The sequence below is a fragment of the Pan paniscus genome, chromosome 1 (genome assembly GCF_029289425.2).
Source record: "Pan paniscus chromosome 1, NHGRI_mPanPan1-v2.0_pri, whole genome shotgun sequence".
NCBI lineage: Eukaryota > Metazoa > Chordata > Mammalia > Primates > Hominidae > Pan > Pan paniscus.
This window is the reverse complement of record NC_073249.2, coordinates 43,430,477-43,458,081: the sequence shown is the minus strand read 5'-3', so window position 1 is coordinate 43,458,081 and position 27,605 is coordinate 43,430,477. Positions and strand designations below refer to the sequence as shown.

The window sequence follows — 27,605 nt, the reverse complement described above, 5'->3', positions numbered from 1 at the left end:
GGGTGGTCTTATCTGCCAGCCCCTCCCAGGAGCCATGCCATACCTCTTCCTTCCTGCAGGTGCGTCACTGATGCCCTAGCATGGGTCACCTTGGGAACTGCTCTGCACGCATATCCATGCATCCTACATTTGTTGAAGAGTTAATACCCATAGGGCCATCCTTGATCAATGGACTATGGGTGTGATGGTTAAATGTTTCTCTAGGACAGTTTGCAGATGCTTCTCACAGGGCTCCTGGGAAGGACTGGCAGGGTACAGCCCCACTTGCCTTTCACAGTGGCTCTTTCTTGTGTTGGCTTTCTCTGCCTCCCTGTTTTCACTCTTGCCCATCACTCCTCTCCCTGAAATCATTGCCTGAATAGCCCATGCAGACTTTTGTCTCAGGTTCTGCATCCAGGGGGAATCAGGCTAAGATAGCATCATTAGAAAAAAAGTCTAAAACTCCTATGAGAGGGATGCTAATTGCTTATTTACCCAAATCCCACAGCTCAGCTGAATAGCAGGTAAAGCAAGATTAGTTTATCTTAAATAAATATCATTTTGGGACTCATTGACTTCTCTGCCTCTGCAACGTATCCTCTTCCTTCAACTGTTTCTCCTTCTTCTAGTTCTCCCCATCTTTTTTTTTTTTTTTTTTAAGAGATGGGGTCGCACTATGGGTTGGCCAGACTGGTGTTGAACTCCTGGCTTCAAGCAATCCTTTAAATCTCCAGAGTTTTGGGATTACAGGTGTGAGCCACTGTGCCTGGCCCTGTGTATCTCCATACCATTGACCATTCATCTCCCTTCCCTCTTTGTTTTGTCTAATCTCTGGTCCTTCATCTCTTTCCACTTCATCCTCTTTCTGTCTCCTTTATGCCTTTGCTTTTTGTTTTTCATAATTCCTCTTATCTTCTTCCCTTTCTGATTGCTGGTAAACACAGTTGACAGTCAACCTAGCTTGTATGACACTTGAATCCCATGGCTTTGCTCTCCTTGCATTGTCTCACAAACAGGGGAGCGAAAGGTGGGATTAGATTGTGTGCTGCCCCACACTAAGGATTCTGAAGGGTTTGCTAAGTAACGATGGGATTGGCCCTTAATAGGCATCCCATGAATGTGAAAGAATTAGTGAGTGAAAGGTATGCAGAGGGATGATGGGGCTTTGACATCCCCTATAGCCACAAAAATCCAGAGTTGGCTCTGGATACTCGTCCTGGGTGTGTGGACCCCTCAGCCCAATCTTCTCTCCCCAGTTTCTGTTCTTTAGCTGGATCGTGGAAGTTTATGCATTCCCAGGATGGAAAATCGAACCTGGAGAGGAGCTGGGAGACCTACAGAGAAATCTGAGTCCTCGTTGCTTCCCCCGCCCGGGATAATGCAAAGCAAGGCCAGGTCTCTGTGGAGGTGACTTGTTTTGCTTTTCTATAAAACCACCCAAACATGTGCATTTGTTCACAATTCAAATCCAGTTTATTACCAAAATGAACAAAAGGAGAATGAGGCTTAAATTAAATAAATTATGCAAATATCTCAAGAGATAAAGTTCCCAGTCCTCCCTGGGAATTATATTATCACAGGTCAGTATCACTAAGAACATTCAAAAGCATTGAAATTCTGGATTATTTCACTACTTTGCCTCCATCTTTCCTGCTTCAACCAGGTCCAGAAGAGTGTTCTTTTCCAAATATTCCAGCAGAGATGTTTTCTTCAATGTCTTCCCTCTGCCTCATGTGTTTCCAATCTTACCTCCACAGCGGGCTCTGCAACCCTCAGACATGTTGCAGATCTCTCCCTGAGCCTCAACTCCAGGTCACTGGGTCAACAATCTCCTTCAGTTCTGAGGCTGGTCTGGGGGTTAATGATTACTTGGGGGTTAAGGATCACTTCATCAAGTCCTCAGGGGATCTAGATACTTGGTTCAAAGGGGACTCTGACTTGGAATGTCCTGAGGCTCTGTGACCTTCTCCCACCTCCTGGGCCTGAGCTGGACTTGGAAGGAGGTGGAGTAGGGGAGAGTGAGTTGTCATTGGCTAAGGCTCTTGTCCTCCTGGAATTTGGCACTTCGGGTGCTGGGCACAGTGAATCCCAGATAACATTGTCCTTCGCCTTCCAAGTTTTGAGTTCCATTGGCAGCCAGATGGCATAATGAATTCACAGAAAAGCAATGCTCCTGGGCCAAGAATGTGTTGGCTCTTGGCCAGCACCCCCTCCTTTAACTCTAAGAAGACTTGTTAGCTGACCAGCTCACTCGACACACAGACACACAACGCAGGTCTGGCTGAAGTTAGAAATGGGGATGTTTTCCTAGGCTGGGCCAGCCCAACCTGTTAGGGAAGGGGTTGTTAAGCTGAAGAAGCTTGAGAAAAGCAGTGATGAGAGGCCAGAAGATTTTCTGTGCATTTCCACTGAAATTTTACAAAACACTTACACATGCAACCTATTTATTTTCAAGTCAACAGTGGGGTTCCTCTCAATACCTCCTTGTACATATGGAAAACTTAACCCCTATTTTCATCTTCATAGGAGAAGATGGCCTGAGGTCCTAAGGGTGTTAAAGAGTCTTCCTGTGCAGGAAGACCCAATCTGGATCAGCCCCTTTCCACATCTGCATGCAGTTAGGGGACGTAGCGGATCCCTGGAGGACTTCCACCTTTGCCTACAGAAGGACCCCATTGTGTCTCTGGGCCACAGGCTGATAAGGAAGAGTTAACATGATTGGCTCTTTGCCAGGTAAAGAAGGATAAGGCAGATTTACCAAAGGGAGGCATTTCCCTGATGGGCCCTGGGGTCAAGGGGGACTGTCTGGGCCCAGGTCCCATCCGTTTTCCCTGTGTTGGTACTAGCACCCTCTTCCCCTCTGAGTCTCTGGGTGCAAAGAGGAATTCCCAAAAGTTTTGTGCAGAACAACTGGTATCTATTACTAGGATGCCAGATGATTCTGCCAGCTACCCATCCCCCTCTTTGGGGTTTCTAGCCAGCCTCCAGGGGAAGGGAGCAGCCTCTGAGGGCAGTGATGTTTCAGGAGGCTGAGGCAGAACCTTAGTGGGCTGTCCCCGGGGAGGTAGCTCTGGCTACTCTGTCCAGGCTAGAGTCTGATGTGCTTGCTGACAGCAGTGGTGGTTTGGGCAGCCTTGGGGTTGATGGAGGGGGGGCACATAGTTACCAAGGCCTAGACTCCTGGGTGTGGAGAGCACATGGTCCCTGGGTGCAGGGCTGCCAGAGACAGAGTTGAGGCAGCTGGGGAAGGCAAGCCAGAGTCCTAACCAAGTTTATCCCTATGTCCCGTGACAGCCTGACACCATCTGACACCGAGCCGTGTGGGCTCTGGGACACTTTTTGAAGCTTGTACAGCAGGCCAGCACAGTTGTACTTGTCCTTCTGTTTTTGGCTCACTCGTAAAAGCTGGAAGTCAAGGTGTCCTTCAGCTGCCAAGGACAGGGCAGAGGTGGGTGGGGTGGAGTGAGCAGGAGGCTTGTCCATTGCGGCCAGGGCCTGACGGGTGAAGAGTGGGCTCACCAGACTCTCACTCCTGTAAGGGTAGCACCCCCCTGCTGCTGAGAGGCTCTCTCTGGAGATGCGGGGAGGGAAGGAGGGGAGGAGAGACGGGGAGAGGAGAGAGGAACCCAAGCTCTGGGGGATGCACTTTCCTCCGCCTGACACCCCCTGTGACCCCAGGCTCATCCTTTATGGAAGTCCCAAGTGCCAGGCACTCTGTAGGCAGCATGAGGACTGGCTGAGCCCTCACAGGGCGGTCAGGGTCTCTGCGTGAAACATGCTCCCGAACATCTCCTGCAGGAACCACAGGAAGGAAGTGGGAGGGGAAGAGAGAGGTTAGACCAGTTGGGGTCACAGTGGCTGCAACCAAGAGGTGACCCTAGGAACCCCTGGCCAGAACGAGGCACCTGTGTGTGTGTGTGTGTGTGTGTGTGCGAGAGTGTGTGTGAACAGGGGAGAGGCAGGGTCAGCCTAGGAGGTGAACCAGTCCAGCGTGGCAGGAGCAGGTGCTGAAATCTACATGTGAATCACCTCCTGTGTGCTGTGTGACCTTCCACGTGTCCCTCGCCCCCTAATAGCTTCACTTTCCTCATTGGGTAAAATGAGGGTTGGCAGTAGACAAGCTCTGAAGTCCTTTCTCACATTGATAAGTATTTTGGTCCTATCCAGGCTTTTTGGAATGTGCTGGAGATTCCAAGAGGGCACCGAAATCAGTCTGCCAAATCTTTGTGGCTCCAGCTCTATTTTCTAATCTGTCCCACCTGCCATCAGCACTGTGAGAGACGGATTCAGAGCACCATGGAGCTCAATGTCAAAAAGAATGGGAAGAGGCACAAAGAGAGACACTACTTCTCATAGACCCAAAGCCAGATTTCTCCAAACCTAGTCATCTGGTTTCTTTTAATTCAGGGCATTGGTGGGGTGATGTTAATCCAGGGGCCCTATGGGGATGGTGATCCCTCATATCCACACATCTTTTAGGTTTTGTTTTGTTTGTTTGTTTTTGAGACAGTCTAGCTCTGTCACCCAAGCTGGAGTGCAGTGGCACGATCTTGGCTCACTGCAACATCTGCCTCCCAGGTTCAAGTGATTCTCATGCCTCAGACTTCCGAGTAGCTGGGACTACAGGCATGCACCACTACGCCTGGCTAATTTTTGTGCTTTTAGTAGAGACGGGGTTTCGCCATGTTGGCCAGGCTGGTCTCAAACTCCTGACCTCAGGTGGTCCGCCCACCTCAGCCTCCCAAAGTGCTGGGATTACAGGTGTGAACCATTGCACCCAGCCACATATTTTTTAGTTCTTAAGGCTTGTCCACATGCAATAATAATTCATTTGTAGACCCAGAATCCATCTATTCTACCATAACGTAAGTTTCTAAAAGGCAGAGGCCTTTGTTTTGCTCACTGCTATGTGCCCATCCTGAACTGTGTCAGGCAAACAGTAGGTACGCCATAAATACCGGCTGAATTAATGAAAGAACAAGTGACTGCCCTGCCAATCTTGTGTGGTGGATGGGACAGGTATTACCTATGTTTCCCCTAATTTCACAGATGATAAAATCTAGGGCCCAGGGTGTATGTGGCTTGCTCAGGGTCACGTGGGTGATGTGTTGGAGAATAAGAATAGATACTGGTTCTCTAGGACTTGGTCCAGTGACTCATCCTCTCCCCACGATGCCTTTCAGGGAGTGAGAAGAATGAAAACAAAGGCCAGGCATCGTGGCTTATGCCTGTAATCCAGGCACTTAGGAGACCGAGGCAGGCAGATTGCTTGAGATCGGAAGTTCGAGACCAGCCCAGCCAACATGGTGAAAAGCTGTCTCTACTAAAAATACAAAAATTAGCTGGGCGCAGGCCTGAAGTCCCAGCTACTCGGGAGGCTGAGGCAGGAGAACCTCTGGAACCCGGGAGGCAGAGGTTGCAGTGAGCCGAGATCATGCCACTGCATTCCAGTCTGGGTGATAGAGTGAGACTTTGTCTCAAATTAAAAAAAAAAAAAAAAAGAAAAGGAAAAGAAAAAGAAACAAAGATGACCACAAATCTTTGTGGCCTTGAATGTGACTGCTCTGGGCTGGAGGTGAGACAGCTGAGTGAACGCCTTGTATTTGACAGTGACCCCATCCTTCCCCCCCTCGCCCTGCTCCCACCCTCACAGCCCCTTCCCTCAGCTCACCTGCTCTAAGTCCCAGTAGCTGCGAATGTCCTCCTCTGAGTCGTACAAGGAGAGCTCAGCGTCCCCTGGAGCCTGGAAGGGAGGAAGCCAGTGCAGAATGAGCTTCAGTGACTGAACAGCAAAGTTGGTGCATGGTGGCAGGAAAAGGGACAGGTGGCCGGCTCTGGTTGGACGCTGCTTCCTGACACATGACTTATCCTCTTGCCCCTTCCCTTACCTGCCTCACAAAAACAGCACGGCTGTGGTCTTCCCCCTTATACCAGACAGGTGTGTATCGCGGTCTTCCCTCCTTTGTGGGCCGTTAGAGGCAGGGAAGGTTTTACTCAGCTTAGAAAAACTATTGGCTAGCTGCCTGACCTTGGGGAATTCCTGTCCTCCTGGGAATCTATTTTCTAATCTGTTAAAGTCTGATAACCAGCCTCACTTTGCCTGCTTTGTCCCTCACAATGCTGTTGAAAAGGTGTGTGTTTATGTGTGTGATTTGTATCTGTGAATGTAGTCTATAATATGTAAGTATATATTATATAAAATATAAATTATTTATAAGTCTATGACTAATCAAGTATACATACCAACTAGAGTAGCTGAACATGATTAGGGCACTAACAACTAATGCAGCTTCCTCCAGAATCTCCCTCTTTGCTCTGCTGACAAATTCACGAAGCAGGAAAGCCCGTTGTTTCCCCAGGGTTTCCCTCTAGGCATGGAGGGCAGGAGCCAGCGCCCTGTGTGTTCCTGGGCAGTCTTTCAGCACTTAGAACAGATGGTTTCACCTTCATCAGTCTCTTAAGGCAAAGAGCAAATCATTGCTCTAGGGCCAGAAAAGCCTTTCTTATGATCCACAGAGGGCAGGGGAGGTTTTTACCCAGGGCTGGGGCACAACCAGAGTCTTGGGAGACCAAGGGCAGGAGCTGAGCTGGGAGGGGACCCTGAGGGCTAGAGATGACTGGGGATCTGGGCAGGGACCCCAAGGGGGTAGGCTTTTTCTGACTCCCCAGTCTTCTGGAGTTTTAGATGGTGTTATTTGTATCCCATTTGTATGTCACTTACTGAGCTAGTAAATTAAATGTCAAAAAGCTGAGACAAAACTCAGACCCAATCTCTTTATCCCTCACCAGCCTGAAATCTCTAAGCTCCGGTAAGTTAAAATGGGTAGGCTTACTCCCCTCCCCTCCCTTCCTGAAAGCCCCCTTTAGAAAGAGATGAGGAGGAGGCAGGGAACAATGCCAGCAGAGTGGGCCTGCTCTACTATGCTTTGGGTGTTTGTGCAACCAGAAAACTTATATTGATAAAGAATTTTTACAATACACAAAGTGCTTTCAAGTGACACAAAAGATGTAATTATCATTTAACCCTAAAACAAAATAAAAGAAAAATGCAGAGAGGTAGGTAATGTTAGTTGATGGTGCTCATTCTATAGATAAGGAAACAGATTCAGAAAACTGAAATGGCAGACTTGATATTGGAACTTAAACCTTCTCCTGTGTTCTTTCTAATAATGCCTCTTGGTCCTGCTATTTCAGTGCCTTGGAGCCTAGGATTCCCCAGGTGCAAGAACCTTACCCCTTGGAAGTTGCGTCCTGGGGTCACGTCTCTAGCATTTGCCTGGGCAAAGAGGACTGCGTCATGTATGCTGGGAAAGACGTGCTTGCATTCTAGACTCCCATCCTCAAAGACGCCTCCATGGCTAATGTCATTGTACACCTGGGCTAGAAGGAGAAAAGATCACCTTCAGAAAGATAACGGCCATTGTGGATTGGAGCTGGGGGTGGGGAAGATAGTGAGACCAGAGCAGGGATGGGAGAGGCCTGAGGTCCCAGCTCTTGCTGTATCTGAGGGCCATGGCATTGGCAGTGCAATATCAGTTCTGGACAGCAGAGGGCAACATGAACTTGAGGATGCTGAAGTTTCAACCCAGGGCAGAAGGAAGCAGTTTGATTTAGGGAGTCAGTACTTTGTGGTGATTCGAGTGGAAAAGCCTAAGCCATCCTTGAAGAGGCCGCTGCCAGTTCTATCCCCCAAGGACCCATCCTTCCTCTTGTTTTCCCAGACCTTTCCAGCAACTTCCAATGTGTGGCATTGGAAGTTTGTGTGGATTACTCTTAATCCTAGAGATGGTTTCCTGAGGGGGTGTCCAGTGAGGTTGGGGAGAATCCACTGCTTCTAACTCCAGAACATATCATAGCAGGTCATTGCCACTGCAGATTCTCTCCCTGAACGTGGCCATGCGGAGCTTGGGAACTGCAGCCCTGCTGGAGGGGGTCTGACCCAGTGCAGGGAGCTGGGTGTGTGTATGTGCCCCTTCACATTCTCCTGTGTGTCTGTATGCACTTGCTCCCACATCTCTGCACTTTGTGTACATGCTAGTCATGTAAATGTCTGCTGCCCTGTGGCCACGTCCTTGAGGCTGTGTATACGCACCCTTTGGAGGCTGTATGCCTACAAAACTGCATATTTATATGTTCCCTGGGGAATTAGGGTACTGTGTGCTCTATGCCTATATCGATTCACAGAGTTTCTGATTGGGAGAGGATCCCCAAATCCATCTAGTCAACCCTCTCGTTTTACATAGGTAGAAATAGATCCCTTGAGAGATAAAGTGACTCGGCCAAGGATACATGGCAAATTAGTTATGGGGTAGATTAGAATCCTAGCTGTCCTTTTGTAACTCCATGACCTCCTCACCCCCACTCTGTCACTAAGGCCCCTAGGATGTTTATGCAATCTGACCAGTCTCTTTGGACTTGTACCTGAAGCTTTTATGAGCAGGCAGCAGCTTGTGGGGGATAGCTGGGTGCTCTCATTTCCAACCTCCTCACTATTCAGACCCCTCCAACCTGTTCCTACCCCACACTCCTTGCCAGTCTTTCAGTCCCTAAATGTCCTCTTTCTCTTACCATGGATGTTCACCAAGAAGACCTTCACGCCGATCTTCCTATAGGTGGAGCTCAGCTAGAAGTGTTGTTGGGGTAGGGAGGCAAAAGGAAAGGAATGTTCTGAGTGGGTCTCAAAAGTGATTCACAAAACGTACTTCAGAGGGGAAGCCAAACAAATAAGCAACCCTGAGAGCCCAGCAGCCAAAGATAAAAATAGCAGCAAAGCACACCACTTCTCCCTGGAGTGTTGGCTGACGGCTTCTCTGGGAAGTGGAGCGGAAATGGACTTTTGCCAACGTGGCGGGCACTTAAAGTCACCATGGCCCCTTCTTGTGGAGCTAGATATTTTCTTTTTTTTTCTTTTGAGATGGAGTTTCACTCTGTTGCCCAGGCTGGAGTGCAGTGGCGCGATCTCGGCTCACTGCAACCTCCGCCTCCTGGGTTCAAGCAATTCTCTGCCTCAGCCTACCGAGTAGCTGGGACTACAGGGGCCCGTCACCACACCTGGCTAATTTTTGTATTTTTAGTAGAGGCGGGGTTTCACCATGTTGGCCAGGCTGGTCTTGAACTCCTGACCTTGTGATCCACCTGCCTTGGCCTCCCAAAGTGCTGGGATTACAGGAGTGAGCCACCACGCCCGGCTGATCTTTTCTTTCAGTAGCTTAGATTCTCAGACTTCTTTGTGGCTTCAGACAGAAACTACAGGGGAGGATGGAGGCTCAGGGAGTCTAGAGCTTCAGCCAAGGCTGGCCTGGACTCCAGATCCCGGCTAAGGAAGCCGGCTGAGGCCCAAGGCTGGGTATGGGGCCTGCCCTGCGCCTGGTTGATGGTGAAGTCAGTCCGAACACTCTCTGTGCCCATTGTTCCCCTGGCTTGCCTCTATCTGAGCCAGCTCTGAGGTTTGCTGACTCCCGCCATTGGCGGTGGCTGCTGGAAAGTTATCAGATGGATACATTCATTCAAGGTGTCCCGTGGGCTCTCTGTTTGGCCTGATGGTGTGGGGCACTGGTATTATTTCTTCTCCTGTCCTAGGGTGGCTGGTGAATGAGGGACAAGGGCAGCAGATCATGAACCAGGAGCCAAACTGGACCCTCCTCAGAGACCCTGGGTGGGTTCCTGATGGCTGAGAGGGACTTGGGATGGCCACTGCTGGGGGTGTTGGGAGCACAGGGGCCTGAAACTCTGGTAGACTTCTCCCGCCACTCATTGTCATGGGCCGTCTGGGCCTGCTCTGTGGAGAATGTCTCAACCTGGTGGCGTCTGGGGAAAGGAGGGATTCCTAGGAGCCGTTAGCCTCCCTGGTGAGCTTCCTCCCTCAGCTTCCTGAAATGAGGGCTCCCAGGAAAGGGAATGTGGAGAGCAGAGCGGAGGGGGTGGAGTGGGTGGTGCTTGCTGTCCCCGAGGGCCTCACCTTGGCCAGGGCCTTGATGCCCATCAAGTCCACGAAGCTGACTCCACTCATGTCCAGGATGAGGGTGTGGAAGGTGACGAAGGGTGGGATGCTGGCCAGCGTGTCACTGGGCTCGCCGGGGGCCTCAGCGGAGGCCGGTGGCTCACTCTGGGCAGGTGAGGAGCTGTCAGGGCTGAAGGTGATATAGGACACGCTGGTGCCGTTAGCCGGGGTCTGGTTGTTGTTGGGGTCGGTGGGGGGCGCATTCTCAAAGTCCTGCTGCAGCTCCTGCAGGGAGACAGTCTGGAGGGGTGGGGACAGTGGGCAGAGTCAGGGACCACCAGACTGAGCCAGACCTTGCTGTGACTGAAGCAGGGGCATGGAGGGTGTAGGTGTAGTGGAATAACTCGCCTCGGTGATGGTGAACACAGACCCTGAAAGCTCCACCAGAGAGGCCTCTCCCAAAGCCCTTTCTTAGGCAGGGCCTGCAAACTTGGTCTCCTACAACCCAGACAAAGTCAGAGGACCCAGCCAAGAGAGGCACTGAAGCCTCAAGCCCACTCTGTCTGGGAGAAAGCCCCTCCGGGGACACTGAGCTCCTTTATTTCTTGAGACAGAGTCTCCCTCTGTTGCCTAGGCTGGAGTGCAGTGGCACTATCTCGGCTCACTGCAACCTCTGCCTCCCGGGTTCAAGTGATTCTCGTGCCTCAGCCTCCTGAGTAGCTGGGATTACAGGTGCCCACGACCACGCCTGGCTAATTTTTGTGTATTTTTAGTAGAGACAGCGTTTCGCCACGTTGGGCAGGCTGGTCTCGAACTCCTGAACTCATGAGAGTGATTCTCCCATCTCGGCCTCCCAAAGTGCTGGGATTACAAGGATTACTGCCGTGGCCACCCCAGCCTTGCTAGCCCTGGGCTGCCTGGGTTCCCCAGGAAATTCACTGCTGTTCCCCCTCTGGGTTGTTCAAAAGTCCATGGGCCATGTCCTATCTTAGCCAGAAAATGGAGAAGGGCCTTGGGGGTTCAGTGGCTTCCCTGGGAGATGGTAGCACCTCATCCAAGAAGAAAAATGCCCAGGCTGGGCGCAGTGGCTCAGGCTTGTAATCCCAGCACTTTGGGAGGCTAAGGTAGGTGGATCACCTGAGGTCAGGAGTTTGACACCAGCCTGGCCAACATGGTGAAACCCAATATCTACTAAAAATACAAAAATTAGCTGGGCGTGGTGGCACCTGTAATCTCAGCTACTTGGGAGGCTAAGGCAGGAGAATCGCTTGAACCCCAGAGGTGGAGGTTGCAGTGAGCCAAGATAACGCCATTGCACTCAAGCCTGGGTGACAAGAGCAAAATTCCATCTCTAAAAAGAAAAAGAAAAAAAAAGAAGAAAAATGCCCAGTGGCTACCAGGCAGTGTTCCCAGAGTCTTTCTGTCTTTGCCTGTCAGGGTGGGAAGCGGGGCCCCCAGGGTACCATGAGTAACAGGGGGCAGTATCAGAATGGGCAGGAGAGCAGGGCACGGGGCTGCTTCTGGCCTCCATTCACCTTGGTTTTCATGAATAGAGACCTCCTCTGTTGTGTGGGCCTCATTCTCCGCTTCTCCTGCTTCTTGAGGTATTTTTGCTTGGCTAGTAATACTTTCTGGGGGTCCATGCCTGTCTGCAGGGAGAGAGCCAACAGCAATCTTGACCTCCACCCTCTATGGGAGTGGCCTATTCTCAGCTCCCACCGCCCTTCTGCTTCCATCTTCTGGCCACTCTCTGTCCAGAGCCTCTGGTCGCCAGGGACTGAGCCTTACCTTGGCAATGACCTTTTGCCTGAAGATCTCTGAGTTGGCAAAGTAGAGAGGGGAGCAGTACGTGATGATTTTAATCCCCTGGATATCCTGGGCCTGTGACAGGGAGACTGAGCTCAAGTTGCAGAAATGTCTTTATTGGCTTTAAAAAACAACCTCTTCTTGGGGTGGTGCAGAGCAAAAGAAGGAGGTCATAAGCTTGAATTACCTACCCTATTATAGGTCTTGGGATTCACATAAATGTCAGTGTCCATGACCTGGGCCAGTGCATAGCCATTTCGACTGGATGAAGCAGGAAGAGAAAAACATAAGAGAATGCTAATGGCATATGGGCCTGGAAGGGTGCCCCTGCTGGGGCGGGGGCAGAGCCAAGGTAGGATGGGGTCCTGTCCTCACCCCCAGACTTGCTGTGTCTGTCTTTTTGCACTGGAGGCACATGTCTGGTGGCCTGTGGCCTCCTATAACTATGAGGATGACAGGCAGGTCCTTGACATAGCTCCCAGACCACAGGGCAGGGGAGAGAAGTGGTGGGAGAAGTGGTGGGAGTCGCCCTGAAGTCATCATTTCCTTGTTCTGAGTTCTCAAGAAGAGAAGATAGGATTCCCCCAACATTCAGCATACTCCCTGCCTTGGCCAAGACCCCTTCTCTGTAATACTCCCAGTGTGTAGAACACAGCTTCTGTCTTCCACCCTGGCGCTCTCCTGGGGTGGGGTCCCATTTGGTTTGGGGTTCTAGCAATGTCTTTGGAAGGATGTTGAATCTCACCACCTGCCCTTGCCCTCCTTTCTCTGCCACTGCCCTCTCCCCAGCTGTCCCCAGCAAGACTATGCTGGCTTTCTCTGGGGTTTTCAAGATATGGGAAGTCAAACAGCCCAGACTGTGCCCACAGTCCGGGCTGGGTTGGGCTCTCTTTGGGCCTGGCAGCACCTCCAGTGCCAGGCCCAGAGGTGGAAGGTACAGTGGACTAAGCCAGGCCGTGGCATGGAAGCCCTTTGCGGGCTGGCCCAGGGACCCGACTGTGGGCCTAGGAGGGCAGAAGCTATCACTTACAACTGAGTCTGGAAGACCACGACCAGGACGGAGAAGGCGACACCCACTGCCACACCATAGGGCAGGCTGAGGAAGAAGGAGGAGAGGAAGCTCACTACCCAGATGCACTGTGAAAAGAGAGATGTCAAAAGCAGACCTGGGGAAAAAACAACCTCTTTCAGGAAGTCTTCCTGGATTAGCCAAGGCCATTCTCTGTTAGTACAACCTCAGAGCCTCTCTTCTCTTTTTTTTTTTAAATAGCATTTTTGCAATATTTTATGTATTTGTGCTTTGGTTACACTTTCCTCTTTCCCTTAGATTGACTGTGGTTGCCTGATCTTGTCTGTGTTTTTAATAGAAGCCTCAGCACACAGGGAGGTGGCATCTATAAGAGCATGCATCTTGGGTCAGATCTGTTTGGGTTCAAAATGTGTTTGTTTGTTTGTTTTTGGAGTCACAGGGTCTTGCTCTGTTGCTCAGGCTGTAGTGCAGTGGCAAGATCAGCTCACTGGAGCCTCAAACCCTTGAACCCAAGTTGTGCTCCCGCCTAACCTTCCTGAATAGTTAGGACTATAGGCACGTGCCACCACACCCAGCTAACTTTTTATTTTTCTAGAGATGGCTCTCGCTAAGCTGCCCAAGCTGACCTTGAAATCGTGACTTCAAGCGATCCTCCTGCCTCAGCCCCCTAAAGTGCTAGATCACAGGTGTGAGTCACCACACCCAGCCCAAAATTTTGTTCTTTAATGGCTATGTGAAACAAAAGGAGAATAATAATGCCTACCTCATGAAAGGATTCAAAAGTTAAGGAATGTGACGGTCCTAGCCTAGTGATGGATGCTCAGTAGGTGATCAATAAATGTGAGTTCCCTCTCTCTGTCTCACAGCGAGCTGCGTGGGCCCTGACAGGAGCTCAGCAGTGCTTTCTGATCGGCTGGGGGCCTGGTTTTGTGTGTGGGTAGGGGGCAACATTGGGTGAAGTTTTGATAGTTGCCCCCTATAGATTTTAAGACCTGGAAGTTCCTCTAAAGGAAATAAATCTGCCCAGATTCCTGTAGAGAATTGCTGTGAAGATCAAATGGAAACAAAAGCCGCCATATGAACCTAAGGAAATACCACCATAGTGGGGGCTTGTTGGGTTATGGTCAAAGCAGATCCTTGGGCTGGGAACTGAGGTATAATTTTTCTCCCTGTCCTCATCACTGTCTCTCTGGGTGACCACAGATGAGCCACTCACTTCTCTGGCTTTAAGGATTTTCTTCCCTGCCCTAGGTGGGTGAGACTGCCTTCCCTATGAGACAGTACAGCCTAGAGGTCTGGAGTCCAGGACTTGGAGTTTTAATCCAGACTCTACCACCTCCTACCTCTGTGGCCTTTGACAATTTACTTAACCATTCTGAGCCTTGGTTTCATCACCGTTAAGAAAGTTTAGTAAATCCTCTCCCATAGGTTATGGCGGGGCTTAAATGGAGAGAAGGCAGCGTCGTCAAAACACACTGGCCTTCATTACTATGCCCAGTGGATGATGCGGTGGAGTGTGTGACTAATCATAACAATAAGTCATGTTTGCCGAATGTTTGCGCTCATGTGGTGTTTTCCCACTGTGATCTCATTTAATCCTCGGAACCAGCGTTTGACGCAACCATGACTGCATGAGTCTCACCCCCATTTACAGATGAGGAAATAGAACCCCAGGGAAGTCTAGTAACTTGCTCAAGATTTTGGTCCTCTGGCTTTATGTTCTAGGTTTTTTTTTTTTTTAAATACAAACTATTTCCTTTTGTTTTTTAAAGCTGTATGTCATAAAGTAGTCATAGCTAAGCTTTATTGAGTAGAAAATACGATGTAGACAACATGTTTACTTGTATTACCTTGCTTCTTCTTCATAGAAAACCCTGGGAGGCAGAGAGTATAAAATAACCATTTCCCCAATTAAGACGCCAAGACTGGGAAAGGTTAAGGGGCTTGCTATTGGCCATGGAGCCAGCAGATGGCTGAGTTAGGGTTTGAACATAGGATGTTTCACTTCGAAACTTGGACTTTTAACCACTCATCTCATGCTAATTAGGAAGCAGCAGACTAGAGGGTTCATTGTTAGGACAGGGCTGACAGGGCTATGGGGTTGGAGGAGAGGGCAGGGGCATGGCCAGTACCCAGAGGCTGCCCGATACTTACACAGTCCAGCTTGCTCTTCCTCCACAGGTAGTAGGGGTCGGTGAGTTGCTTGAGGGAGTTCTTGAGATTGACAGCGATCAGGGCTCCTAGCACAGACTAGAGAAGCAGAACATTGCTCCAGGACCCCAGGGTCTCCCCTTCTTTTTGCCTTCCTGCGCATACCCGACCCCAAGGCCTGGCAGGACAGAGACGGAGTTCTGGAACACCTCCCCTGGCTGATCCCCCAAATCTCTGCATTCGACCTTAGGTTTGGAAAGTGCTGGCGTTAGAGCCATGGGGTCCTTCCTGGCCCCATCCTTTCCCTATCTCTCTTCCCTGATCTCTAAATGACGCATGCCTAGAGCCCTCCTAGCTGGGCTATATAAGAGCCTGGTACTCATGGGTAGGTGCAAATGTTGCCTAGGGATTAGACTCTGAGGCCAGAAGGCTGGAGTTTGGGACCAGCCCTGCGCTGTAAGCTGCCTCACTATGGACAAGGTTACTTAGACTCTCAGACTCAGTTTCCTTCACCTGTAAAATGGGGAGGATAAAACCTGCATTGTCTACCTCACAGTTTGTGGTTGAGACTAAGTATGACAACAGTGGCACTTTGTAGTCCGTAAAGTGCCACACAACTCTCAGGGATTGTTCTTATTGGAGTCTTTCGTTGACTTCTGCTCGATGGCTGGGCTCTTACCTTAGGGAGAGGATACAGATAGATCCCCAGGACCAGCATGGTGATCATCACCACCAGAGACACACACAGGCTGGCCACCTATTCCGAGAAAGAGTTGGGGATAGAGGGAAGGTGTGAAATTTTTGCTCTTGATTTATTTCCAATCCCTGGCTTTGGTGGAGTGGAGACTAAGAAGGGAAGAAGGGGGTCGGAGAAGAGCTGGCCTGGCTTGCAGTGCCCAGGCTTTTTTGGGGCAACTGTTCTGTTACCACCTCCCCCCAACTCCCCTAGAACAAGGCTCACCTGGGATTTTCCTCCAGCTCCATCCACAGCCAGAGTGACAGAAAGCGCACAGCAAATGACATGAATTTTAAAGAAGGAGCCAAAGAAGTTGCTGCAGCCGAGAGCGATCATCTCCTGCAGGGAGGGGACAGGATTAGAAGCCAGTGTGGGGCTGGGGGGCACGGGGACCAAGTGCAGTCAGGCATGCAAGCTGGACTGTGGGCGTAAGACCTGAGAGTGACCCAGTGGCTATAAAGTCACACATTCCCAGTCAAGAGGAGGTCAGCCTCTTGGGGTCAGAGGACCCCCTATCCCCCACACTCGAGGCAGCCTGCCTCACCTCAGCCCAATGATCTCCCCACCCAAGATATGTCATGCCAGGCCTGAGTTGACCTGTCCTGCCCAGTCCTGCCGGGGGTGGCCAGAGCTACCTGGTTCGAATCCACATCGTAGCCGTGCTTGTTGGCCAGGGTCCGGCCCATAGCCAGGTTGATGACGTAGCTCACGATGGCTAGGGAGAAGGCTGTGCCTATCATGTCCTTCCACTGTGAGACCACAGGCGACACCGGGGTGGGGAACCTGCCGAGGAGCCAGGAAGGAGGCAGAACCCAAGGGTGTGAGTGGGGAGGGCAGCCAAGTCCTTCACCAGCCCACAGGGACCAGCCAGGCCCCCATGGTGTGCCGGGATCTTTGCCTAAGTTATCCCATCCAGTCTGAATCCTCAGCACCACCCCATAGCGTAGGGACCATCACTCCTGTTTTACAAAGGAGGAAACTGAGGCTGAGAGAACCTAACTTGCCCAAGGTCCCCGGGCCAGTATGTGGTAGGGCCTCGTTTGTTAACTCCCAGATTCTGAACCCTGTATGCTCACGAGTCCACAGACCCCTAGACCTTTGGTGCTATGTGGTCTTCCCTCCCTTGCCTGTTCCAACCCTGCAGGACAAGCGTCACCCCTCTCCTCCCAGGGCCCAGCATGGTGCCTGGCACAGAGTGGATGCTTCATGAATCTGGTTGAACCTAATAGTTCCCTTTCTACATGGACAAAGAACCAATGCATTAGAGCAAGGCAAAGAGCCAGCAAGGGGCTGTTCAGAGAGGCTTTGTTTAACAGCATCAGTTGAATGAGATTTATAAGGGGAGTGTGGCAGTTAAGACTCATTTTTCATAAAATAGCCTACATTGGCTGGTTGTGCGGCCCTTCTCAGGAAACGGTAATAGTAATAATTCATACATGGTCAGTGTCATACAGTTTCGACTGCACTTTCATAGAGTTCATCTTGTCTCCCTCTCCGAGCTCAGGCCTTAGTGGGGCATGAGGTGCGGGTGGGCCAGGCTTCTGGGCCACCTGGACTCACCCGCGTTGGATTTCTCCCACGATCTGCATGTGATACTTTTTGGGCATCTTACAGCCCCCGGAGATAGCTGTTGCCACCACCACCTGCAAACCCCAGAGTGGAGAATGGGGATTGGCCCTAAGGTGGGGCCAGGGCAGGGGTCTCTCTCGTCTCCCTTTTCTCTGGGGACCCTGAATCCCACTCCCCTGCCTCCTTAGGGGGAATTATTAGAGCAGTAGAAAGAGAGGAAACGCCACATACAGGGGATGGGATGGATTCACAACTGACTTCCTGTCCCACTGGCTGCCAGTTGAGGGGATGGGGTGAGGAAAGGTAGGGGCTTCCTCATCTCACAGCCTGGCCCCCCAACATCCCAGCTCTGAACAAGGTCCTTACCACAATCATCTCTGTAGGGATGGGGAAGCGAATCTTGTGCATGTAGCGAGCATTGAGCTCCTTCACCAGCACCAGGAAGGCACCGCTGATGACAGCGAAGATGAGCGAGGCGATGTTGGTGTGGGGGAGGTTTTTGCAAATGTCAATGAAGGTCTGGGGGAAAGAGCATCATGCTCACAGGCTCCCACCCCTTCTTCCCATACTACCCCACCTTTGGGTGTGTGACCCAGGGAAGGGATGCCATCAAAGCTAATGGAGGCACACCAAGACAGAATTAAAACCCTGATCAGGAACCCTGTCCCGTCGTCCACCGCCCTTTCCCAAAAGGCACATGGGGAACTTGTGCTAGAAAAGGAATGCTTTCTTTTTCTTTAGAAGAGTTTGGGCTGAAGGAGGAGGGATGGAGATTAGACATAAGGCAGGACTTTCCAGGCAGGGAGGGGTTGAGGCACTAGAATGGGGAACTGGCGGAGAATGTACAGCTCTTTTCTGCAGGGATTAACTACCAAGAACCTCTGTGAGCCTCAAGGTCATCACTTTGACCCTCCCATGACAGAAACCCCCTCAGAATCCTCTCTGAACAACAGCTAAGCCAGCCCTTGCAATGAGGAGCTCACGACATCTTAAAACAGTACATTCTCCTCATGTGTCTGCTGGAGCCTGGCTCCATTGGCAGGGGTGCATCCCCAGACTCACAAAGACGATGGACCCTGGGCCTGTGTAGGAGGGGATGGTCAGTCCGAAGATGTACTTGAGCACCGAAATCAGGATCTGCAGGCCGGCGGCCGTCATGAAGCCCCGGATGAAGGACTCGGAGAGGTAGATGGCCACAAAGCCAAACTGCATGAAGCCCAGACCCATCTGAGAGGAGGAAAAGGGTGGTTGGTGGTGGAAGACCGATGTGGTTCAGCAGTTCCAACGACCCGCCCCACACACACGCAGGTCTGGAGCTCCATGCAGTCCTAGCGTAGCAGTAGCTTGAGGGAAATGGACCATCTGTGACCTTCACCTGCCCTTGACTGTGCTCTACATGGCTGCCATCAGACCTTCAGCTCCTTTAGAGCATGGGCCTTTCTGTCACATCACCTCTCTGGCTTTGGCTTATCTGTTAAATAAGTCTGGTCCTCCCCCGGTGTTTTCTCTCTCAGTAAATGACACCATCATTAACCTGGTTGCCCAACCAAAAACTTGAGAGTCATCCTCCCTTACCTCCCACATCCAGTCTATCACCAAGCTCCTGGTAAAACATTCTTTTCAAGTCCAGCCCCATCTCTTTCTCTACCTGGTCTTCGCCTGCATTATTCCTGCCTGGGCCTCTGCAGAGTCTCCCAACAGGTCCCCTGCCTTGATTCTAATCCACCTCCCACTCATCATTGTGTAGCCCGAATGATCCTTATAAACTGCCAATCAGACCCAAAGTCGCTGTTCAGAGAACAGACCCCAGATCTCATTGTCTGGTTCCTGCCTACTTTTCCATCCTCTTCTGGGCCCTCTACCCTCCAGCCACACCAAGCCCCTTACTTTGCCTGCGCAGATCACACTCTCTCAGGCCTCAGTGTTTTTAGGCACTGTTCCTTCTGCCTGGACCATCCTCTGTATATCTTGTTCCTGGTTAAGTTCTCATCCTTTAAGAGAGGTGGAGTGTCACCTCCTCTTTGAGGTCCTCCGTGACTCTGCTCTGTGTCCCTACAGTCTTTGTACATGGCTCTACTTTGCTGCTTATCTCACTGCATACAAATTTATCTGTTGACATGGCTCCTTCCTCTGCTGGGCTGTGAGCAACTTGTGAATTGGACCTATTTCTTACTTATCTTTGTATCCCAGCATTTAGCCTAGTTCTTGGCACAAAACCGAATGAATGAGTGAATGAAAAGGCGCTCTCTGGGACTGTGTTTTGCTCTTGCATTCTGTCATGTTGTGCTTCCCTTCATAAAACCTAGCAGAATACTTTGCAACCATTTGCAGAAGCTCAATTTATGTTGTGCAACTGCTGCTGTGGCTTGGAGCAGAGGAGGCTGGAGCGGAGTGAGGGATGTTAGAGAAAATTAGCAGTCTGCAAGACTGTGCTGGCAGAGAGTTGGGTTTCTCCACGGGATAATGGAGAGAGGCTGTGAGTCTTTTACAGGTTTAAAGCTCAGGACAGTTTTACCAGGTACAGCTGTTGTTTTTTTGTATGGTCCTGCTACATGCAGATGAGGAGATACTGTTAAATTTCAAGGTTCACTTTAGCCCTGGGATGGGGAGGAGGGAGGAGGTGAGCCCTAACTTGGTTTGTTGTTTTTTTTTTTTTTTTTTTTTTTTTGAGACGGAGTCTCGCTCTGTCACCCAGGCTGGAGTGCAGTGGCGTGATCTCGGCTCACTGCAACCTCTGCCTCCCGGATTCAAGTGATTCTCCTGCCTCAGCCTCCTGAGTAGGTGGGACTACAGGCGCATGCCACCAAGCCTGGATTATTTTTGTATTTTTGGTAGAGATGGGGTTTCATCATGTTGGTCAAGGTGGTCTCAAACTCCTGACCTCAAGTGATCCACCCTCCTCAGCCTCCCGAAGTGCTGGGATTACAGGCATGAGCCTCTACACCCAGCCCCCTAAATCAGATTTAGCATCAAAGCTATGGCTTTGAGGGAGGGGCAGGGTGGTCTGATGCCCTTCTAGCAGGGTTGGGGGCTGCCCCCTCACCTGGATGATGGCGGTGAGGCAGGCTAGCGTAGCTGACACGTGCAGCCTCTCAGCCTCCATGGCTGCTGTGTCCACATAGCTCTCATTGGTGGCATTGTTGAAGACCTGGAATTTCGACTCTGGGGCCAGCTGCAGACAGATGTTACCCACCAGGATGCTGATAACGGCAAAGGTACCTGTGGTGCCCCACCCAGCCAGCAAAAATCAGAGGTTTGAACCACACCGATGGAAACCAGAAAGGGGCCCAGGAATGCTTCCCGACCCCCAGGGGGATGGATCCCTGCACCTCCAAGGCTCTTCTGCATCACAATAATAACAACCACTCACTCTAACCATGATCTATGCTTTTCAAGGTGCTTTTACCCCAATGGTCAATATTGTCATACCGGACACGTGAGGAAATGAACTCAGAAATAAGAAATATAAGCAGAGCCTGAACCAGAAACCAGCCCTTGTGACCAGGCTTTCCTCCATCTCACTTAGCACCAGAGAAGTCCAAATGTCCCTGTAGTGGCCGGCTGGGACCAACCAGGGAGTTAGATGGTGATTTCTCACATCTGTTTAAGCATGTTATAGCATATGGTATATCTTGTTCTGCTAAGTCTTCCTCTCATTCCTAGGAGGAAGATGGAACAGGTAATGCTAACTGAACTCAAAGAGGCTCAGTGGTTTCTCCAAGGTCACCGAGGACCTGGAAATGACATTCACAGTGACCATTCCCCTAGGACTGACCAGGAACAACTCCAGGAGAATGCAGATGGAAAATCTCCCGAGGCCCCTTTGCCACACCTCCCATCCTTGTGGTCTGGGTCATCCTGCCTGCCCAGAGGGGAGAGGCCTTACCTGGCACCATCTGGTGAACACCCCCCAGGAAGAAGTAGGTCAGGAGGGGGAAGAAGGAGGAGTAGAGGCCATTGACTGCAGGAAGGTTGGCCAGCAGAGCAAATGCCATGCCTGCAGAGGACAACGAGACTGAAGCTCAGCAGCATGACTAGCTTATGGGGATCACAGAGGGATGGAGTGGGGATGAGGAGAGGAATGGTAAGGGGAGTAGCAATCCAGGCCTGGCTGAAGGAGCCCCTTCACCTTGTGGGACCTGGATGGATCCCCCGCTGAGTCCACCGAGCAGGTCAGGAATGATGTAGTCTTTAATCTTGTACTTGGGGAGCCAGGAGAGCACAGGCAGCAGCCCAAACACCACAGCTTTGATCTTGGCTGAGGAACATCTGGAAGGGAAAGGGGAAAATTTCCAGTCGGCTCTGCATGGCTTGGACATTCCTTGTTGGAGAGGGATTATCATATCCTGCTCATTTCATTCATTGGTTCATTCAAAATTCACTGAACTGTGTGCCAGGGATATTGAGAAGAAAAGGCAGGAACTTTTTCTTGAGAGCTCATCAACTTGTCCTGGGCATTAGCTGGAGGTCTTCTGACTGCCAGCTGCTTACCTGGGGAGTTTATAAGACTTGGCTTAAAGGTATGGGTGTTATGGTGGCTCAGCCTTCGGAGGTATCAGATCCATCCCTTGGCTCAGATGGCTTTTCTCTGGGAAAGGCTCCTCTGAGTCCTGTCTGTCTGATCCCAGGCCTGGGTAACTGCACCTTGGCTCCTGCCGCTGTGTGTGCATCCTGTGTGTGCATTCCTTGCTTTTTGTCTGTCTCTCCCACTAGGCAGCAAACCCCACCACGCATGGCGAGAAGTCTAGCTCTCCTGTTCATCTTTGTACACCTCGAGCCTTGCACAGGGGCACTTAGTAAATATTTGTTGAATAAATGAATGAGTGAATACACCCGAGTGGGGCCTGCCTGCTGCCATTTTTCTTAGAACTTCCTTGAAAAGGAAGGCTCTATTGTTCCTGCAGGGTGCACTCTGCTGACTCACTATCCTTTATGTGTGGTAACTCCAATACCGAAGTTCTTTCTACTGTTAATTCACTGGGCAGCAGAGGAAGGAAGAATTCGTTGGTCAACGCAGGGTGGGGAGAGTTGATCCCTTCCCTGTTTGTTGAACACCTCAAGGTCCTTTCATAGAAACTCAGGAGCGGTAGGAACAAGGGCTTACAAACTCAAGGGTGACAGCCGGTGGATTGATGACTGGAAGTGGGTGAGGGGCATTTGCTTTCCTTCTCCCAGTTGAGGGAACTCAAATACCTAGGGCCCATTTGGTGACTCACTGGCCTGCTCTGATGAGGCTTCCTTTCCTGCCCAGCACCAATTCCTGCTCTTTGCTCTTGCTCAACAATAGTTTCCCTGACACTCGGTCCCCTGGATGTCACCCAAGACTGAAACCAACAAAGACAATGCTTTGTACCTTGGAAAGTCTGGGCAGATTTTCTCTTCCAACTAACACTCCAAGAAAAAGCATCATCATCAATATCTTACCCCCTGTCCCTTCTGGGGCTCATGGGTGCCTCTGCCATCCCTGGGATGCTGGAAGGGGAGGTGGATGGGGGATAAATTGCTTAATGCAACTCTAAAGCCTTGCTTGAAGAGAGAACCAGCCCTGCAGGGGCTCCATCAGGTCTGTTTGTGGCAGAGAAAGCCGGACTTATGAATAGAGAGCTGGCTAGGGAAAGAAAAACAACTCATTTGAGGGCTAGTCCATGCCCAACCTTACTTGCAAGTCTGCTGTATGTTGGGCAAAGCAATCTGAAGCTTGAAAGAAGAGCTGGAAACAGAGGCTGAGAGGGATTAGCTTTCTAGACATTCATTCATTCATGAAACAAATATTTATTGGTGCACCTTCTCTATGCCAGGCACTGTTCAAGGCTCTCATGCCAGTATCATAGGAATTGTTAGTTTGCTATATCCCTTTACAGCTTCCATTATCCTAATCTTTTAGGACAATAGCAGATCTTCTCACCCTCAGACTTTGTGCCCTAAAGTCTTGGGCACAAAGACTGGCAGAGACCACCTGTCTGAGGAGCACAGCTGTGAGGACAGACTGTAACTGGGCAGAAATGGAGCCTCCCAAGAGAAATTGGGCTGGGCTGGGGCTTTTAGTACAAACTCAAGTGGGTGATTCCCCCGGCCTGAACCAGTTCCACCTGCATCTCCACTTCAGCCATTGCCAGTGACCTCAATCCAGGTAACTGAATCAGCCGTTTCCCCAGGAGAGTGAGGGAGAGTGAGCCGGACTATAGCTGGGCCAGAGGAGGTCTGCCAGGAGTCTGGGAATGGGGAGGGTGACACCCGCAGCCCCAGCCTCCTGGGGTGTGGGTATGGATCACCTTGTGTAGCGCCTCCTTAGGGACAAGGTTTCATACCCACCATCGCATTTCCAGGGAGATGAGAGTGGAAAGACCCTGGGCGCTGGTAGGACTACACCCTGGTAGGTCCCCTCAGGAAAGTTCAGAAATTTAGGGCCTCCTTTTGGCATTCTCTGGACCAAGTGGAGGAAGGAACATCCGGGAGGGAAAGGACAAAGAACCTGGGGTGATGGTAACTTCAGGTATTTTTTGTAAGGAGGGAACAGGGCATGGAGTAAGGGCTCTGATGCTCCCCACCCCTCCATAACGTAGATGCTCATCTACCACGCCTTAACAAACCCAGAGAGACCCGGGTGAATTGAGAATATGGGAGATGCCATGCAGGGGTTTGGGAATGCCATATAACCCTTCTGGATGGTTCTTGCTCCTGCTCCCCATCCTCCCTGGGGGTCTCAGTACAGATGAGGTTGTAGGATCTTAAATTCATCATTCAGAACCTCGCTTCCCCAGGGCTTCCCTTAACCCCATCTTAGGGATACCGGTGCAGAAGCCGTGTCCTGGTGCAGAAAGGATTTTGGTAGGGAGCAGAGGAGGCAGGAGTCTGGGTTCTGGACCAGTTACCTGAAGGCATTGCGAAGTTTCTCTCCCACTGGGTATGTCCGGTCCTTCTTCTCAAACTCATCGTCGAAGAGGGTAAGGGAGTATGCGGCTCTGTCTACCACGTAGCGGGGCCTGGGCTGGCTCATATCTGGGGCATTTACAAGCTTTGGGAGAAGCAGAGGAGGGGAGGGTGAGGGAACATCCCTCCCTAGTGCCAGCCCAGGCCTTCTCTCTCTGGTCCTTGCAGTAGCAGAGTTTTATTCTGGCCTTCCCCGCCCCGATAAAGCAAGGTGCCTCCCTTCCCTCTGTCAAGTTTTTCCGTCAGACTCCCTGGTCGCAGTGGCCTTCCTTCCCAGGCACTGATGACGCATACACTCTCCCTGGCTGTTTTGATTGGCGCTCAGCACGTGGCTGGCACTCCACACCTGTGGCGTCACTGTCACCCCCACTGAGCACCAGGCAAAGGGGAATCACGAGGGCAGGAGGCCCCACTTGATGCAGCAGGTGGACCCTCCCCTCCCCTGACCCCTGGTGTCCCCACAAGCCATACTCCCTTCCCAGACCTCAGTTTCCCTGGCAGAAAGGCTCCTACCATTCAGCCGGTCAGCTTGGAAGAAACAGAAAACAGCTTGCCTAGAGGCAGGGGGATAGCTGAGATGACCTCCAGAGGACCCTTCTTGGATAAGACATCTAGAACTTCACCAACAGGTTTCCCGGGGGACAATGGTGTGTGTGGGGAAACCAGGATGGTCCACCTGCCGGCATTCTCTCCCACGGCTTCCTGTGCCTAATCTTTCCCCCACCCTTGTGTACTGCCGCTCCTTTCCTCCTCACTTTTTGCGCAACCTGGCTGACGTTCCAGGAGCTGAGATGGGCAGAGCTGAGTGCCAGGGCCCCTGAGGCTCGGAGGAGTTCCCTGTAGGAAACTTTCCCCCTCCCTCTTCCAATTACTGGGTCTCCCACCTCCCCTCTACCTCCCAGAGCTGGGAGAAGTTGCTCAGAGGACCACAGAGAAAGAAGGACAGAGAAGAAAGAGATGGGACAGGCTTAGAGTGAGGATTTGTATCTGGGAGGTGGGGAGTGTGGGGTGGCTGTGGCCAGTGTGGCAAAAGATTTGAGATGGGGTTGAAAATAGGTAACTACATGGGGGCTAGAGATGCCCCCAACTTCCCAGAGGAGAGCCTGGGTGACAGGGGAGGTTGTCAGAGGGGAGCAGGTTGCTTAATGCCTTTTGTGGAAGGGTCCAGGAGCCTGGGTTAATCCTGCTTTTATTAATGAGGCAGAATGGTCAGCATTACTTTTCAAACCTCAGATTCTGTATCACTAAAGTGGGAGTAACAGACATATCTCACAGGGTTGTTGTGAAGATCAAATGAGTTAATGGATAAGAAGGGGTTGTGTAAAATGTAAAGTGTGCTGCAAATGTCAGTTTCTATTATGAATAAGATTGTGCTTAAGTTGGTGAAGGCTGGGCTGGTGCATGCCATTCATTTGGTCTTGGGATCCCAAGGTCCACTTGAACTACAGGCGAGGGTGGGATGCCCGGCAAGACCCCACAGGTGATACCCAGCAGAAGCGAAGGTGGGAGAATGAACCTACCCCCAGCGCCTGTGCCCAGCCCCTCGCCTGGCCCTTAGTGTGCACTCAACAAATACTTGTTGAGTGAATTGATAAATGGTGTTTTGGAGGAGACATGGGCAGAAATGAGTAAGGGCAATGACATGTGAGACATTTCAGTGGGAGAAATGAGAGACGGGGTGGCTTAAGGAAAACAGCACAAGTTTGAGAGCCAGATGACCTGGGTTCAAAGATTCAGTTTCTTCATCTGTAAATGGGGATAATAACAGTCGCAGGCAGATGCTATGAGGATTAAGTGAGATCATGTGTATGAAGAGGCTGGCCTTTTATAGGCACCCAGTAAATGGTAGTGGCGATGATTACTATGATTAAGATGGGAGGGTGCTTTCTACCTCCTAGCAGAGACTATTCAGAGGCTGCTGGCCCTTCACCGCCCGTGAGGCGGGGTGGTCTCACTCTTCCTCTCCACCTGCTCCAGAGTCTGCATGGGTATGGCTGTCCAGGTGGTTTACCTGGGGGGCTCAATGAGTGGGGAGCATAATCTCCCCACATAGGAACCCAGAGCTGCAGACCTTGCTTCAGAAAAAGACTCATGGTTTGGGGAGTCTAGCCCAGGCCACTAAACAGACCACTTGCAAAAAAAAAAAAAAATAGCCAAAAATTTCAAGGGGGGCTGAATCAGAAAAGAAGAGCCCTTTGGAAGAGGAGGTGATGGGTGATCTTGCTTCCACACCAACCAGCAGGCAGCGATCCCTGAAGTATGTTCCTAGGCTGCTTTCAAAGGGTCTAAGTTCCGGTAGTGTGTTTGCGGGGAAGGGAGTTATTAGCATCTGATTCCACTGAACCCTACTATCCCGGCCCCCGGCCCCACGATTTCCCCACTTCCTCAGTGGTACCTTTCTTCCTGCCACCCAGCCCACCCCCATCCTTGTTCCTGTCCTCTCCCTACCCCTCAGCCTCCATATTCAGTTGTTCATCAAATCCTATTGCTATTTCCTTCCTTCCTCCCTCGCTTCCTTCCTTCCTTCCTTCATGTCCTTCTGTCCTGTCCATTGCCTCCATACCTCCACCCACCCTGTCCCATTGCCTCCCTCTTCAAGTCTTATTTCATGTTTGGACTATTGCAAAAATTGATTTGCTGGTCTCCAGCCATGCCCCTCCAACCCAGCCTAAACTCCCTGCTCCGAAACCTCTATCTCCCTCATTTCCAGGAGGATGAGGCCCAAACTCCTTATTTTGGAATTTTTGTTTTTTTATCCTCTGGCCTTGTATTGGTGGATTCAGGAAATCTGTTGGCTGGGTCCCTCCACACCGTCTGGGCTGGTCTGTTCTGCACCCGCCAAACAAGCCTGAGTCTCTGTTCCCACTTTCCTCCTTACCTGAGGTGCCCTGACTCATTTCTGCCTTTCTAGACCTGCCCATCCTTAAGACCTGTTGAAGTTCCTCCTCCAACCCTCTCCTTCCTCTCCCACTCTTTTCCCTTCTGCTTCTTGCCTATGAAGGCTTTCCTGACCACCTTGAAACCCTGTAGGATTTCTCTTTCTCCCAGGATCTCCATGTGCACCCCTCCAGCCTGTACACTAGTGTTGGCTTTGGCCATTTTTCTTTGGGAGGAAAGCGGCAGGGGTGGTGGAAGTCCTTCAGAGAGCAACAGGTAGGTGACTCAGGACCAGCTCTGTCCCTCTGGGCAGACTCACCGACAGATGGAGCACCAGATACTAGGGAGTCCCCTCTGACACAGGCTAACAGAGGAAAAGCCTCCCTTGCTTTACTGGAATACCAAATCTGTCTCTTTCCCATGCCCTCTGCCCATCCCAGAAATAGGATGCTGAAGGGGAGAAGGCTCTGGGAGCTTTCACAATCCTGAGTTTGCATAAAGAGGAGAACCCAGCAGCCAGTCAGAGTCAGAAAGTTTTGTGTAGAAGAGAACTTGAGGACCACATTTGTCCAATTGTCTCATTTTGC

At 51.0% G+C, this 27,605-nt stretch overlaps 1 protein-coding gene across 1 annotated transcript; it reads right to left on the bottom strand.

The window, feature by feature from the left end:
* Positions 1–1,433: 1,433 nt before the first annotated feature.
* Positions 1,434–24,208, bottom strand: SLC26A9 (solute carrier family 26 member 9). Its single transcript, XM_057301472.2, has 20 exons — positions 24,084–24,208; positions 21,341–21,480; positions 21,098–21,208; positions 20,255–20,430; positions 18,274–18,438; positions 17,578–17,730; positions 17,203–17,285; positions 16,278–16,425; positions 15,868–15,981; positions 15,586–15,663; positions 14,910–15,005; positions 12,756–12,862; positions 11,917–11,986; positions 11,708–11,800; positions 11,455–11,568; positions 9,938–10,219; positions 8,548–8,602; positions 7,214–7,359; positions 5,651–5,722; positions 1,434–3,771 (listed from the first exon to the last, which is right to left on the bottom strand). Exons 1-20 carry the CDS (start codon positions 24,206–24,208, stop codon positions 3,724–3,726), a joined length of 2,376 nt encoding a protein of 791 aa, XP_057157455.1. The 3' UTR covers positions 1,434–3,723.
* Positions 24,209–27,605: the final 3,397 nt, after the last annotated feature.

Bases quoted from the DNA above. Each gene is read 5' to 3' on its own strand.
- SLC26A9 (XM_057301472.2), bottom strand. From the start codon at position 24,208: ATGAGCCAGCCCAGGCCCCGCTACGTGGTAGACAGAGCCGCATACTCC. The intron at 7,360-8,547 runs GTAAGAGAAAGA...TTCTCCTTCTAG, and splicing joins CTTCTTGGTGAACATCCATG to CCCAGGTGTACAATGACATT. The intron at 5,723-7,213 runs GTAAGGTTCTTG...CCTCCCTTCCAG, and splicing joins CAGGACGCAACTTCCAAGGG to GCTCCAGGGGACGCTGAGCT.